Raw genomic sequence first — 16360 nt, 5'->3', positions numbered from 1 at the left:
CAAAAAGGAGAATCAGTTGGTTTAACTTGAACTTGAGATAGAGTTTTTTGAGACAGATATTTATTATGTAATAATTCTTGTCATACCCCTTCCTCATTCAATAATTTGAAGAGCCATTTACTTAGAAGGCATTTATGTTTTAGTTCTAAAACTTCAATACCCAGACCTCCTTGATCTTTTGGCCTACAAATAATATTCCATTTTGTTAATCTATATTTTCTCTTTTTCCCATCTCCTTGCCAAAAAAATCTAGACCGATAAAAATCGAGTCTTTTCAGAACCCCTTTTGGAATCTCAAGGAAAGACAACATAAACATAGGTAAACTTGTCAACACAGAATGGATTAAAACAAGTCTATCCCCATAAGAGTTGTGTGTGTATCTGGGTCATGGAGTCCTCTCACGTTCCAACACAGAACAGAAAGTTAAGAAAATTCTCTAACATGGAAACCATGGATGATGGATCATCGCTGAAATGTAGGAGAGATAGTCCAAACAAGAAAGAAACATAGCCTGGAGCAAGTCCCAGGAGACAACAAGGCCGCACATGGCCACACAAGAAGGAAAAAGAAGTTGCTCTAAACCTTGGAAACCAAAAGTACTCTTGACTTGTATCATAGAGATACAAGACACCTGTTGCTTGTACGGCACCTCAACAGCGTCAATTCGTCATGGTTGATAGCTGCGATCCAACATGGCTGATGAGCTCCTCCTCAACATGATTTTCTTGCAGCTCTCATCAAGCTTGAGGGGCACCATACGAGCATCTCCAGCTGCGTCCCCAAAGTGTTTTCCAAACGGCGTCGAATTTATTGTTTGGTGGACGTGGTTCCTTCGTGCCGCGTTTAGGAGACGTCGTTCCCCAGCCGCGTCCCCCGAACAAAATTTCAGATTTTTAAAACTTAAGCGAATTTATTTAAATTTGATATATATTACATAGATTCAAACGAAATTCGATGGAATTTAAACTTAACCCTATTCTAGTAGTACTTGCGGCGGCCAGAGACGTCGTAGTACTGGAGGAAATTGTACATGTCGTCGATGATGACATCCTGCTTGCCACGCTCATCGGGCTCATCGACGGGCTCGTCCTTCACCGCGCCGCTTGGTCCAACCTCCTCGTTGTCGGTGAGGTCCACGAGCGGCTTCCCGGTGTCGCGGATGGACATGACGATCGCCCTGACGAGGTCGCCCCTCTAGGTGCCCTTGTCGTTCAGCGACGCCTCGAACGCCGCGTGCAGCCTTGGGCAGTCCTCGGGGTCATCGCTGCTAGCAATGAGACGCTGCTACCGCTCGCACTCCAGCCAGCAGCGCCGCCTTCCCGGCTGCCTCGTCGTCCTGCTCCTCCTTGACCTTCGGCTTCGGGATGAGGAGGGCGTCGCCGGCGCGCCTTTGCTGCTGCCGGCTAACGTTGTTGCCGTCGCGCCTCGGATTGACGGGGGCGTCGCGAACTCCGGCTCCTCCTTCACCTCGCGCTTGGGCACGGTGTAGGGCGTGGCGCGGTGGGACGAGGAAGGCTACGTCTTCCTCAGCTGCCAGCGCGCTGCGGGCATAGGAGATGGTGGCGGCGATGACGGCATCTCCAACCTCGGTGCGCCGTTCTAGATGCCGTCGACGACGTGCTCCAGGGTGCGCCCCGGAACGCCCCAGAAGAGGAGGCTCCCCGGAACGCCCCAGAAGAGGAGGCGCCCCTCCTTGTTCCAGCTGTTCCGCCGACCGATGAGGCCGGCGGTGCTGTTCATCTCCACGTCGTGCTGCGCCTGGAAGTAGGCGACCCACCAGGCGTCGTTTCCGGTGGTCGCCCAGGTTGGATCGGACCGCTCCTCGGCGGTGAGGCGAGCCCGCCGGGCCCTGCTCGCATCCCTCCAGCGCTCCGTGCCCGGCGACGGCGGCGGCGGGCCTACGCTGTTGACGGTCATCCTCCATCTGCCGCTGCTTGGTGGGGACGAAAGGAGGGGCACTCTTATTATGCAGCGGTGCGAGGCAAAGCGGCAGCGGAGCGTTGAACGCAATAAACGCCGACGCGGATGGCCACGCGGCCATGCACGATGAGACGCGTCCTGTGTCGCCTGAGAAAGCTGGAACGCCATTAACGTCGCTTGACTAGAGGTAGGCGACGAGGTTTTAGGCTTCCCAGTCGCTGACGCGTCGGACGCGCGTCTCCCCGCCTCGTTTTTCGTTGTATCCGGCATTGCCGGACACCGTATTAGGTCACGTCGAACGGAAAGAGCCTTTGAGACGTGGGGCTAGAAACGATTTTTTATCCGGCGCACGTGGCTGCTGGAGATGCTCCTAAGCGTGGAGTTCGGCTGAGGCGGCACCGGGTCCTGAAAGCGTGGCACAAATTTCTCCATGTCATGATCTGTGACCACCGTACCTCGTAATCTTTGATTATGCGCAAGCTTTGGTAGACAAGGGCCTGGGCCTTCTAGGACGAACCACGGTACGGTTTAAAGTTTTGACCGTGTCATGCCTAGGTGTCAGAGGCCTTAATCTAATTGTTAGATCATAAATATCTTTAGGAAAACATTAACATCAACTGAATCATGTCTTAGAGCACCCAACAGAGAGATTGAGAGATTGACTTACAAATAATTGTACAATTCCTTTGCCTCCTAGATGAGATGGAGTTCCCTCCTGGTAGCCGGTGGTGGTGGTCTTCCCGTCACTTCTGACCTCCCTAGATCGGTAGGGTGAGGGAATATCATGGAGCAGTTATAGCAGATCGTGAAGTCAACCACCGTTGCTACCTGCCTCCTCTCTCATATATGGTCCACTGTGACATGGGACATCGATACCCCTGATTAGGGCGTGTACGAGAAAAAGTCACATAGGTGAAAAGGTCTTGGACGTTGGTCCTATGGGCCCCACTTTAAGCTTGCATTATCCTTTTGACTTTTCTCTTTTATCTGTTAAACTAACAGAACCCAACATTCTCCCCTTTGATCGTTAGCTTTAACCTCATTCACCCATTCTCTATATGAATGATAAACCAAAGTGAGGTGTTTGAATGGCCAATGAAATGCTACTGAACCTCAACACTTATGGCATAACAGCCTATCTCGAAATAGATAACATTCTACTTATTGGGAGTGGTTCCTTTAGTGGCTCCTTTATTACAAAATCATTTGGCTTCCAGTAATCTTATGTCGGCAACATGCTCATAAAAATACTGGGTGGTAAGCCTTTCGTTAACGGGTCCAAAAAAAAACATACAAATCATATTTATATGTTCAACATCAATAGTTTGATCTTGAATTCTATCTTTCACAACAATAAACATATTTTCAATGGTCTTCGCAACACCATTTGACTTCCTCCAACCCAACCTTCATGATATTCTCCGCCTCTTTGTCTTCACCATGGATCAAAATGTCACTTGATGGTAACAAAGAGTAGAGCTTTGATACGTCTCCGACGTATCGATAATTTCTTATGTTCCATGCCACATTATTGATGATATCTACATGTTTTATACACATTATATGTCATATTTATGCGTTTTCCGGAACTAACCTATTGACGAGATGCCGAAGGGCCAGTTCATGTTTTCTGCTGTTTTTGGTTCCAGAAATCCTAGTAAGGAAATATTCTCGGAATTGGACGAAATCAAGGCCCAGCATCCTATTTTTCCACGAAGCTTCCAGAACACCCGAGAGTCGCCAGAGGGGGGCCACAGGCCCACCACACATGACCCTGGCGCGGCCAAGGGGGGGCCCGCGCCCCCCTGTTGTGTCGTCGCCTCGTTGACCTTCCGACTCCGCCTCTTCGCCTATATAAAGGTCCCTGACCTAAAACCTCGATACGAAAAAAGCCACGGTACGAGAAACCTTCCAGAGCCGCCGCCATCGCGAAGCCAAGATCCGGGGACAGGAGTCTCGTTCCGGCACGCCGCCGGGACGGGGAAGTGCCCCCGGAAGGCTCCTCCATCGACACCACCGCCATCTTCATCAACGCTGCTGTCTCCCATGAGGAGGGAGTAGTTCTCCATCGAGGCTCGGAGCTGTACCGGTAGCTATGTGGTTCATCTCTCTCCTATGTACTTCAATACAATAATCTCATGAGCTGCCTTACATGATTGAGATTCATATGATGATGCTTGTAATCTAGATGTCATTATGCCAGTCAAGTGGGTTTTACTTATGTGATCTCCGGAGACTCCTTATCCCACGTGTGTAAAGGTGACAGTGTGTGCACCGTGTGGGTCTCTTAGGCTATATTCACAGAATACTTATTCACTGTTATGAATGGCATAGTGAAGTGCTTATTTATATCTATTTATGATTGCAATGTGTTTTGTATCACAATATATCTGCGTGCTACTCTAGTGATGTTATTAAAGTAGTTTATTCCTCCTGCACGGTGTAATGGTGACAGTGTGTGCATCCGTGTTAGTACTTGGCGTAGGCTATGATTATGATCTCTTGTAGATTATGAAGTTAACTATTGCTATGATGGTATTGATGTGATCTATTCCTCCTACATAGTGTGAAGGTGACAGTGTGCATGCTATGTTAGTACTTGGTTTAGTTGTGTTGATCTGTCATGCACTCTAAGGTTATTTAAATATGAACATTGAATATTGTGGAGCTTGTTAACTCCGGCATTGAGGGTTCGTGTAATCCTACACAGTTAGTGGTGTTCATCATCCAACAAGAGGGTGTAGAGTCTAGCATCTATCTATTTATTCTGTTATGTGATCAAAGTTGAGAGTGTCCACTAGTGAAAGTCTAATCCCTAGGCCTTGTTCCTAAATACTGCTATCGCTGCTTGTTTATTGTTTCTATCGCGTTACTACTCGCTGCGTTACTATCTGCTTGTTTACTTGTCCCGGGCAAAGCACTTTTCGGTGCCGTTGCCACTTGCTCATACTTATTTATACCACCTGTATTTCACTATCTCTTCGCCGAACTAGTGCACCTATTAGGTGTGTTGGGGACACAAGAGACTTCTTGCTTTGTGGTTGCGGGGTTGCATGAGAGGGATATCTTTGACCTCTTCCTCCCCGAGTTCGATAAACCTTGGGTGATCCACTTAAGGGAAACTTGCTGCTGTTCTACAAACCTCTGCTCTTGGAGGCCCAACACTGTCTACAAGAATAGAAGCTCCCGTAGACATCAAGCTATTTTCTGGCGCCGTTGCCGGGGAGGAAAGGTAAAAGGCACTCATACTCCGGTCCCAGGTAAAGTACTTTTCTGGCGCCGTTGTGTAAGTGCTCGAAGCTATTTCCTTTAGGTCCTGCAATTGCATCTTTTTGTTTCTTGTTTACACTAGTTTGGCATAATGGACAACAATGAGCTTCTTATTCTATTTCCTGATTTAAGACATGGATGGTTTGATGCGAAAATTAAAAAACCTATGGAACATATTAGTATGAACGCTTTGAACACCATTGTTGCTAATGATATGGAAAATTCTAAGCTTGGGGAAGCTGGCTTTGATGAGCATGATATTTTTAGTCCCCCAAGCATTGAGGAGAAAATTTACTTTGATGATACTTTGCCTCCTATTTATGATGATTATAATGATAGTAGTCTTTTAGTACCGCCTGTTATGGAGGATAAATTTGATTATGATTACAATATGCCTCCTATATTTGATGATGAGAATAATAATGATAGCCACTTTGTTGAATTTGCTCCCACTATTACTAATAAAATTGATTATGCTTATGTGGAGAGTAATAATTTTATGCATAAGACTCATGATAAGAATGCTTTATGTGATAGTTATATTGTTGAGTTTGCTCATGTTGCTACTGAAAGTTATTATGAGAGGGGAAAATATGGTTGTAGAAATTTTCATGTTACTAAAACACCTCCCTATGTGGTGAAATTTTTGAAGCTACACTTGTTTTATCTTCCTATGCTTGTCACTTTGCTCTTCATGAACTTGTTTATTTACAAGATTCCTATGCATAGGAAGCATGTTAGACTTAAATGTGTTTTGAATTTGCCTCTTGATGCTCTCTTTTGCTTCAAATACTATTTCTTGCGAGTGCATCATTAAAACTGCTGAGCCCATCTTAATGGCTATAAAGAAAGAACTTCTTGGGAGATAACCCATGTGTTTATTTTGCTACAGTAATTTTATTTTGTATTTGAGTCTTGGAAGTTGTTACTACTGTAGCAACCTCTCCTTATCTTATTTTATTGCATTGTTGTGCCAAGTAAAGTCTTTGATAGAAAGGTTGATACTAGATTTGGATTGCTGCGCAGTAACAGATTTCTTTGCTGTCACGAATTTCGACCTGCCTCTCTGTAGGTAGCTCAGAAAAATATGCCAATTTACGTGCGTGATCCTCAGATATGTACGCAACTTTCATTCAATTTGGGCATTTTCATTTGAGCAAGTCTGGTGCCTCAATAAAATCCATCTTTACGGACTGTTCTGTTTTGACAGATTCTGCCTTTTATTTCGCATTGCCTCTTTTGCTATGGTGGATGAATTACTTTGTTCCATTAATGTCCAGTAGCTTTATGCAATGTCCATAAGTGTTAAGAATGATTGTGTCACCTCTGAACATGTTAATTTTTATTGTGCACTAACCCTCTAATGAGTTGTTTCGAGTTTGGTGTGGAGGAAGTTTTCAAGGGTCAAGAGAGGAGGATGATATACCATGATCAAGAAGAGTGAAAGCTCTAAGCTTGGGGATGCCCCGGTGGTTCACCCCTGCATATTTCAAAAAGACTCAAGCATCTAAGCTTGGGGATGCCCAAGGCATCCCCTTCTTCATCGACAAATTATCAGGTTCCTTCTCTTGAAACTATATTTTTATTCGGCCACATCTTATGTACTTTACTTGGAGCGTCTGTGTGCTTTTATTTTCGTTTTATTATTTTCATTCTCTGAATAAATACATGCTTGTGTGGGAGAGAGACACGCTCCGCTGTTGCATATGAACACATGTGTTCTTAGCTCATAATGTTCATGGCGAAGGTTGAACTGCTTCGTTAATTGTTATATGGTTGGAAACGGGAAATGCTACATGTGGTAATTGATAAAATGTCTTGGATAATTTGATACTTGGCAATTGTTGTGCTCATGTTTAAGCTCTTGCATCATATACTTTGTACCCATTAATGAAGAAATACATAGAGCTTGCTAAAATTTGGTTTGCATATTTGGTCTCTCTAAAGTCTAGATAATTTCTAGTATTGAGTTTTGAACAACAAGGAAGACGAGTGTAGAGTCTTATAATGTTTACAATATGTCTTTTATGTGAGTTTTGCTGCACCGTTCATCCTTGTGTTTGTTTCAAATAACCTTGCTAGCCTAAACCTTGTATCGAGAGGGAATAATTCTCATGCATCCAAAATCCTTGAGCCAACCACTATGCCATTTGTGTCCACCATACCTACCTACTACATGGTATTTCTCCGCCATTCCAAAGTAAATTGCTTGAGTGCTACCTTTAAAATTTACATTCTTTACCTTTGCAATATATAGCTCATGGGACAAATAGCTTAAAAACTATTGTGGTATTGAATATGTACTTATGCACTTTATCTCTTATTAAGTTGCTTGTTGTGCGATAACCATGTTCCCGGGGACGCCATCAACTACTCTTTGTTGAATATCATGTGAGTTGCTATGCATGTCCGTCTTGTACGAAGTAAGAGAGATCTACCACCTTAATGGTTGGAGCATGCATATTGTTAGAGAAGAACATTGGGCCGCTAACTAAAGCCATGAATCTTGGTGGAAGTTTCAGTTTTGGACATATATCCTCAATCTCATATGAGAATACTAATTGTTGCCACATGCTTATGCATTAAAGAGGAGTCCATTATCTGTTGTCCATGTTGTCCCGGTATGGATGTCTAAGTTGAGAATAATCAAAAGCGAGAAATCCAAAATGCGAGCTTTCTCCTTAGACCTTTGTACAGGCGGCATGGAGGTACCCCTTTGTGACACTTGGTTAAAACATGTGTATTGCGATGATCTCGGTAGTCCAACCTAATTAGGACAAGGTGCGGGCACTATTAGTATACTATGCATGAGGCTTGCAACTTGGAAGATATAATTTACATAATACATGTTCTTTATTACTACCGTTGACAAAATTGTTTCATGTTTTCAAAATAAAAGCTCTAGCACAAATATAGCAATCGATGCTTTTCCTCTTTGAAGGACCATTCTTTTACTTTTATGTTGAGTCAGTTCACCTATCTCTCTCCACCTCAAGAAGCAAACACTTGTGTGAACTGTGCATTGATTCCTACATACTTGCATATTGCACTTGTTATAGTACTCTATGTTGACAATTATCCATGAGATATACATGCTATAAGTTGAAAGCAACCGCTGAAACTTAATCTTCTTTTGTGTTGCTTCAATACCTCTACTTTGAATTATTGCTTTATGAGTTAACTCTTATGCAAGACTTATTGATGCTTGTCTTGAAGTACTATTCATGAAAAGTCTTTGCTTTATGATTCATTTGTTTACTCATGTCATTACCATTGTTTTGATCGCTGCATTCATTACATATGTTTACAATAGTATGATCAAGGTTATGATGGCATGTCACTCCAGAAATTATCTTTGTTATCGTTTACCGCTCGGGACGAGCAAAAACTAAGCTTGGGGATGCTGATACGTCTCCGACGTATCGATAATTTCTTATGTTCCATGCCACATTATTGATGATATCTACATGTTTTATACACATTATATGTCATATTTATGCGTTTTCCGGAACTAACCTATTGACGAGATGCCGAAGGGCCAGTTCCTGTTTTCTGCTGTTTTTGGTTCCAGAAATCCTAGTAAGGAAATATTCTCGGAATTGGACGAAATCAAGGCCCAACATCCTATTTTTCCACGAAGCTTCCAGAACACCCGAGAGTCGCCAGAGGGGGGCCACAGGCCCACCACACATGACCCTGGCGCGGCCAAGGGGGGGCCCGCGGCCCCCTGTTGTGTCGTCGCCTCGTTGACCTTCCGACTCCGCCTCTTCGCCTATATAAAGGTCCCTGACCTAAAACCTCGATACGAAAAAAGCCACGGTACGAGAAACCTTCCAGAGCCGCCGCCATCGCGAAGCCAAAATCTGGGGGACAGAAGTCTCTGTTCCGGCACGCCGCCGGGACGGGGAAGTGCCCCCGGAAGGCTCCTCCATCGACACCACCGCCATCTTCATCAACGCTGCCGTCTCCCATGAGGAGGGAGTAGTTCTCCATCGAGGCTCGGGGCTGTACCGGTAGCTATGTGGTTCATCTCTCTCCTATGTACTTCAATACAATAATCTCATGAGCTGCCTTACATGATTGAGATTCATATGATGATGCTTGTAATCTAGATGTCATTATGCTAGTCAAGTGGGTTTTACTTATGTGATCTCCGGAGACTCCTTGTCCCACGTGTGTAAAGGTGACAGTGTGTGCACCGTGTGGGTCTCTTAGGCTATATTTCAAAGATTACTTATTCACTGTTATGAATGGCATAGTGAAGTGCTTATTTATATCTCTTTATGATTGCAATGTGTTTTGTATCACAATATATCTGCGTGCTACTCTAGTGATGTTATTAAAGTAGTTTATTCCTCCTGCACGATGTAATGGTGACAGTGTGTGCATCCGTGTTAGTACTTGGCGTAGGCTATGATTATGATCTCTTGTAGATTATGAAGTTAACTATTGCTATGATGGTATTGATGTGATCTATTCCTCCTACATAGTGTGAAGGTGACAGTGTGCATGCTATGTTAGTACTTGGTTTAGTTGTGTTGATCTGTCATGCACTCTAAGGTTATTTAAATATGAACATTGAATATTGTGGAGCTTGTTAACTCCGGCATTGAGGGTTCGTGTAATCCTGCACGGTTAGTGGTGTTCATCATCCAACAAGAGGGTGTAGAGTCTAGCATCTATCTATTTATTCTGTTATGTGATCAAAGTTGAGAGTGTCCACTAGTGAAAGTCTAATCCCTAGGCCTTGTTCCTAAATACTGCTATCGCTGCTTGTTTACTGTTTTACTGCGTTACTACTGTTGCGTTACTACTGCTTGTTGGGCAAAGCACTTTTCTGGTGCTGTTGCCACTGCTCATACTTATTTATACCACCTGTATTTCACTATCTCTTCGCCGAACTAGTGCACCTATTAGGTGTGTTAGGGACACAAGAGACTTCTTGCTTTGTGGTTGCAGGGTTGCATGAGAGGGATATCTTTGACCTCTTCCTCCCCGAGTTCGATAAACCTTGGGTGATCCACTTAAGGGAAACTTGCTGCTGTTCTACAAACCTCTGCTCTTGGAGGCCCAACACTGTCTACAAGAATAGAAGCTCCCGTAGACATCAAGCTTCACGCTGCTCCCTCCAGACCAAACGTTCGGAATAAAAACATCGGTGCGCACGATCGAATACCATCTGATCCAGCGAACTCCACGCATAAGTGCACTGTTACATCCGCCGGCGATATCTTCCGGAACACACCACTCCTGCCAGATGAAGACGGACCGGCCACATGAAGGTCTCCATCTTCGCACAAGAAGGACCTTAGGACCACCACCTTTATTCTCCGAAGCGGACGAGCAGGCCCCCACGCCGCCATCCGCTGGCCAACGACGACGAAGGAGGACTCGGTGGATGGCGGCCGCCACTACCACACCATCCTCACCCCGCAAGATCACCGCCCCCTCCTTGCGCCGCCAGCTGAAGCCGACAATGGATCTAGACGGGCACTAGATCCAACAGCCGCCACTACCATCCATTGTCGGCCAGGCCGTGAAGGGAGAAGCCGTCGCCGCTCATCCAGGGTCTCCGCCCTGAACGCCGTGCGTGTCGAATCCATCAGCCGCCGCCCCAGTCGCTACCGCGGGTCGCCGCCACCACCAACCCCCTGAGCATGTTAGGCGGCGACGGCAGCGGCGGAGGGGGAGAGACCATGGGAGGGGGGCTAACGGCGCTAGGGTTGGGGCCCCTGGCGTCACCCTGGGGAGCGACGCGAGAGGCCGGGTGGAAAATACATGTGTAAATGCGATGAAACATCAGAAAATAATGTGGTGTTCCTCTGATTAGAGTTAACAAGCACTTCAGTTTCACAGTCTCGTCTCTAGCGCCCATCAATACATACATATTCCTTCAGTGGTCATGCTCAGGGATTGGCTGGTTTGGAAACAGCCATATGCGCCGAAGCAAAGCCCAACATTGCTAGCTTTGCTCGACACAACACGGACAGAGTTTCAGGGTGACTGGTGGGTCTTGTAGCATTACTTCCGGTGATGGATAGCACTTAGGAGTAGTATTGTAACTGGTGGTTTTGTTCTTGCTAGGGCTTGTATGTAACTTTTTATTATATATATGCATCGACACGGCAATTTGTTTGTGTTTTATCCTGATAAAAATGTGCATATCTATTCCTGATGTATAAACTGTATTTGATTAGGAGTCGTATTTATAGGATTATCGAATGGAATCCATTTGCTTCAAGGATTCCTTTAGATGATATTATAGAGATGCAAGTGGGTCAGTGTTTTTTTATCAAAAAATAAACTAAAATGATGATGTCATTAGAAAAGTTAGTGCATTTTGTTGAACTAAATAGTGTAGAGGTATCCTAAGTGTGACCCACTTGCATCTATAATGATATTGTTCTTTCTTGTGCTTGCTTAGTCTCACGAGTCATGCTTGTTGGGTGGAAACAATTTCAGTTTCCTCATAATAATGTACACATTTCACCTTGATGGTCAATGCATTCACATACTTTACATTTCTGTTTGTAGGTATGAACACCAACTCATACAGTACATCCTTGGCAATCCATTTTCCAGTACTATTCTTCAAAATCATCCATCTCTAATCCTGTAAGAATCCATTTTCTTCAAGATATGACACTACTTTATCGGCCATTGATTTTGGCGTAGCGCAATCGCCCGCCTTGCAATGTATTACTATCTGCAAGGAGCAGTTAAAGGGCTCAATCAGATAAGTGACATGCCATCATCATAAAACTAGGAACCTCTTACAAAGTAGTATGTAATAATAATACTAGGCTGCTTTTGATTAACTCTGCTGAGATTCTGATGCTAGTTAGGTGTTCACGGAGTTGCACTAACCTCACAATCAGAAGGTGGTTCATAAGGATCATCTATTCCAGTAAACCCTGCAGAGGATTTCCAAAGTAAGATTTGCAAAAGGTAAGCAAAACGGAGTCTGTTTGGTTCCTTTACCTTTGATTTTACCAGCACGTGCAAGCTTGTACAAGCCTTTTGGATCCCTAGCTTCACAAACTTCAAGTGGGACATTCAGAAACACCTACAAGAATATACTTCTCTGTACCGGTTATCTTACTATATGATTGAGTAGATGGTTTGAAGTATTTCTAAAGTTTGAAGAAATACACCTCAATGAATGATGAATTCTGCAGTAAACTGCGGCAACCACTTCGATCACTTCTGTACGGTGATATCAGGCTAGCAATGCAGATCAGACCAGCATCTGCAAATAGCTTTGCTACTTCTCCTGAAAGAAGGGGACAAACATATATTTACAAATGGTAAGATTGCAAGGCAAAAAAACGACCATAGATTTCTGAACCAAGCATACATACCCACTCTACGTATATTTTCAGCTCGGTCCTTTGCTTCGAAACTGAGGTCTCGGTTCAATCCATGCCTGAGATTGTCACCATCTAGAATGTAGCTCAGATGACCTCTGGAGTAAAGCTCGCGACTCAGTGCGCATGCTAATGTGCTTTTTCCTAAGTACATGGTGGCACGGTAAATGTTAGCATTTTGTGGACATATTAGAGGCTTCAAAGTTTCAGTGTACTTATTTTTTTGCGGGAGCCGAAGTTTCAGTGTATGACTATGATTGCTTGATCAGCTCATAAATACCTGAACCACTTAGCCCAGTGATCCACACAACACAGCCCTTCTGGTTTAGCAATTTATGCCTCTCAGGCTGCCCTATTGGACAGTCATGCCAAAGGATGTTTGTTGATTTCCCAACAGTTGAAGTCACAAGCTTGTCCATGCCTGGTAATTTGAGGCTCATAAGAATCAGCAAATGCTAAAATTATATTATAAAATGCGGCTAAGTGACAAAGTTAAATCATACTTGGCATCCTATAGTGTTCTATGTTGTGATTTTTCATCACTGAAGATCTAAGAAAGGTGTAGATTCCTACAGCCCACTACGATTCCATCAAACGGAGGGCGGTAGAGCTTCTAAAACAGGAGACTTGATAAAAAAAATTGACAATCTTTGGTTGGATGGAACTGATGAGGGCATTTACATGTAAGGGATCCACTAGCAGACGTTTCAGTATCACCAAACTATGATTTTGTCAGCACCAACCAGTCCTAAGAATCATATCAAGTTTTTCATTTTTCATCTTTAAATTCTGTAAAAGAACATCGTACAGATCTAGAGGGTCGAACTGAATGATCGGTAACAGTGTAGAAATGTTTCATCACATTCTTGCTGAACTTAATCGAAGAATGTTCCGAAAATGAAGACTAACAGAGCAATAAGAAGTAGAGTGAGGTCAACAATCTGAAACCTGCGTTACTAAATTATTCAGTTCATGTCCTAGTTTACAAAGACACTGATAATGATCTCCAGGTCCATGCCATATCAAACACAAATTTCGTGAGCTATTCCTTGATTAGTACCCACCCATTCATTACAAAATATTCAAAAAAACAGTTATTTTCATATGCAATTGTAGTTTATGATATCCACATACACAGCTCTGATGTGCGCCGGCTGTGTTCTTGTCAACCTTTTTCTGAAATTTCCACTGACATCTGAGAAATAGTGACAAGCATAACTCAGCTGGAAGTCTGTCATACTCACCCAAATCATTCTCATCTGTACATGGTGTGCGTCCACATTGTTACTCGGTATTAATTGAATAAGAGAGAAAGTTGGTTTGGTTGGTTTTAGGATCAGAGATCCAGAAATATATTAATGGACCACGTGTGGCGCATGGTGGGAAACATATCCAAAAATCAGATAGGATTGAATAATGGTTGATATAGTTGTACGGTTGTAGCACTGAGTTTCTACTTTATTTCTTCCAAGTAAGTATTCAGTCCTTTTCGAAAAAAATGCAATTATTGAGAAGCAACTATTTCTGATGCAAGCAATTGAAAATCAGATAGGAAAGGACATGTGTACTGCCTGTGATTCATGAAAAAGAAAATCTCTGAAATGATTCTTGAGAGAAATTTGCTGTTCAAGCCTAATAAAACATGATAGTTCATAGTAGTACTGAACTACTGATTAGACAGACCGAAACCTAATGAAAGGTTCCTCCGAGCGACTAAAAACTAAACGTGCTAGATTTATCTAACAGATGAAAATATGTCAGTGACTACAACGAGAACTAATAACATGCATAAATCAAATTACGCGTCACCTGCCACGGCGGACCCATTGACGTGATGCTTCCCGCCGGCCACGGCTGCCGCCTGCACGGCGTCCGACCTCTCCCCTGCGGCCGCCGCCACGAGCCTGCCACCGGCTCCTCCCCTCATCGCACCTCCGGCGACGCCGACAGACCACGGCCTGGCGGCCGGCGCTCCACGGCGGCACTGGACGTGGGCGCCAGCGCTGGTGCACGGCCGAGGAAGAGCCTTCGCGGGCATGGCGCGTGGGCAATGGCTGGTGGCGGTGGGTGCTTGGTGGCAGCCTGGCAGGTGGTGTGTCAAACACAAACACACTACTTCGCTCGTGGAAATATTTTTTTCGAGAGGAATTTGAGAGTGGGGAGGAAGGTGATTTTCTATTTATAGCGCCATGGAACGGAAACGTCATGCCACACTCTTGTGTCGGATGTCTACCTGGAATCTCAAAATCAATGCGGCTAAGTGATTTGTTGGAGTGAAACAAGCAACTCTGGATTTTTAATACTCCCTCCAATCATGTCTCGGATTTGTTTAAATTTGAATGTATCTGAAACATATTTTATGAGATAGAGGGAATTCAAAATCAGCTACTCTCCGTTTCAAATTAATTGACTCAATATATCGTCTAAATATGTTTTAGTGTCTCAATACATGCATATCTAGACCAAACTGGATCAATTAATTTGGAACAGAGAAAATAATAGTTTTAGATTCATAAGGAACCTATTTTAATTTCCTGATTAAATTATTGCTATCTTCCTTCATTTCGTACGGGTCACATGGTACTCCCTCCGCACAAAGTAAATTTATTCAAAAATCAATGTCGTTAAAATTAACAAATGTGGCAGAAAAAGTGAACATTTAAGACAACATATCAATATTAATATATTCACCATAAAATATATTTTAATGATGTATTTAGTTAGTATTTTAATATTATAGATATAGATATTTTATATATATTTATTAGTTAAAATTAGTAAGCTTTCAATTTTAGCTAAATCTAACTGTCTTATTTATTGAAAGGGGTAGTAATAGTAGTAATTAAAGATGAGTAACTTGGACCACAAAGTTTAGTTGAATCATTAATCTGAATTAGGAGCGGTTTTAGTACATTCATTCCTCCCCCCTACCGCTCTCGGTTGTGAACAGTTCCCTTGAGAGTCTCTCTTTCTCTGCCGGCTCCCCTCTCCCTCTCCTCCGGCGGCTTTGCCGGCCGGAGTGATTGGGAAAGGGAAGGCCGGTCCCTCCTTGTAGATAGTAGTCTAGGTTTAGTTGTTGTTTCCTCAGTGGACTCTGGTGTCATGCCGTCAGATTGTGTGTTCTTTGCGTCATCGAGCGGCGTCGATGGGCAATGGATGGAGGCCTTGGTGGTGTTGGTGGCATGGTGCTGGTGGCTGCTGCTCAAGATCTCCTCCTCTCAAACCAAGAATAAGCTCGAGGTCACTAGCCTGGCTCTGGATCCTAATATGGAGGCCATGGCTGGTTCTGTTTGTAGCTCTGTGGCAGTTGCCCAAGATCTAAGGCTCGTTTTCGTTGCTCACCATGGTGGTGAGAACGGGATTGGGCTCTTGGTCTTGGTGCTCCTGCTTGCAGATATGCACCAAGGGAGTATTGAAGCTGCTCTGGGAGTCCCTCCACGGCGGTCCTTCATCGACAACCGTCCAAAATGGTCGTTTGGTGACCACTCCCTTCTACATCACCGGGGACGATTTTCTCCGACTAGCGACTGTGAGTCTACAACAACCTCCAATCCAAGATGCCAAGACGGAGGCCCTTCTATAGCACCCGGTGCCTAGCCCCAAGTGGTTTTGTCCCCGGTGGCGTGGTACCTGGCTGCGCTGAGATTCAGCGGCACGTCGGCGAAGGAGCCTGACCCGATTGCTTTTCCAGATTTATCTTTAGGGTTTGATGACCCACAAGTATAGAGGATCGCAATAGTCTTCGAGGGAAGTAAAACCCAATTTATTGATTCGACACAAGGGGAGACAAAGAATACTTGGA

At 44.1% G+C, this 16360-nt stretch overlaps 1 protein-coding gene across 1 annotated transcript; it reads right to left on the bottom strand.

The window, feature by feature from the left end:
• Window positions 1–11759: 11759 nt before the first annotated feature.
• On the bottom strand, window positions 11760–14407 carry LOC124699002 (adenylyl-sulfate kinase 3-like). The gene is made up of 7 exons (XM_047231382.1): window positions 14368–14407; window positions 12839–12979; window positions 12553–12702; window positions 12346–12464; window positions 12173–12257; window positions 12059–12105; window positions 11760–11897 (listed from the first exon to the last, which is right to left on the bottom strand). The coding sequence occupies exons 2-7, from the start codon at window positions 12975–12977 to the stop codon at window positions 11799–11801; spliced, it is 639 nt and encodes a 212-aa protein (XP_047087338.1). The 5' UTR covers window positions 12978–12979; window positions 14368–14407; the 3' UTR covers window positions 11760–11798.
• Between the last annotated feature and the right edge of the window lie 1953 nt (window positions 14408–16360).

This window comes from Lolium rigidum, chromosome 3, assembly GCF_022539505.1.
Source record: "Lolium rigidum isolate FL_2022 chromosome 3, APGP_CSIRO_Lrig_0.1, whole genome shotgun sequence".
Classification (NCBI taxonomy): Eukaryota; Viridiplantae; Streptophyta; class Magnoliopsida; order Poales; family Poaceae; genus Lolium; species Lolium rigidum.
Note: the sequence above shows the minus strand (reverse complement) of the source record. Positions and strands in the feature narration are given on the sequence as shown.

Bases quoted from the DNA above. Each gene is read 5' to 3' on its own strand.
- LOC124699002 (XM_047231382.1), bottom strand. From the start codon at position 12,977: ATGGACAAGCTTGTGACTTCAACTGTTGGGAAATCAACAAACATCCTT. The intron at 12,258-12,345 runs GTGTATTTCTTC...ATATTCTTGTAG, and splicing joins AGAATTCATCATTCATTGAG to GTGTTTCTGAATGTCCCACT. The intron at 12,106-12,172 runs GTAAAGGAACCA...AATCCTCTGCAG, and splicing joins ACGTGCTGGTAAAATCAAAG to GGTTTACTGGAATAGATGAT.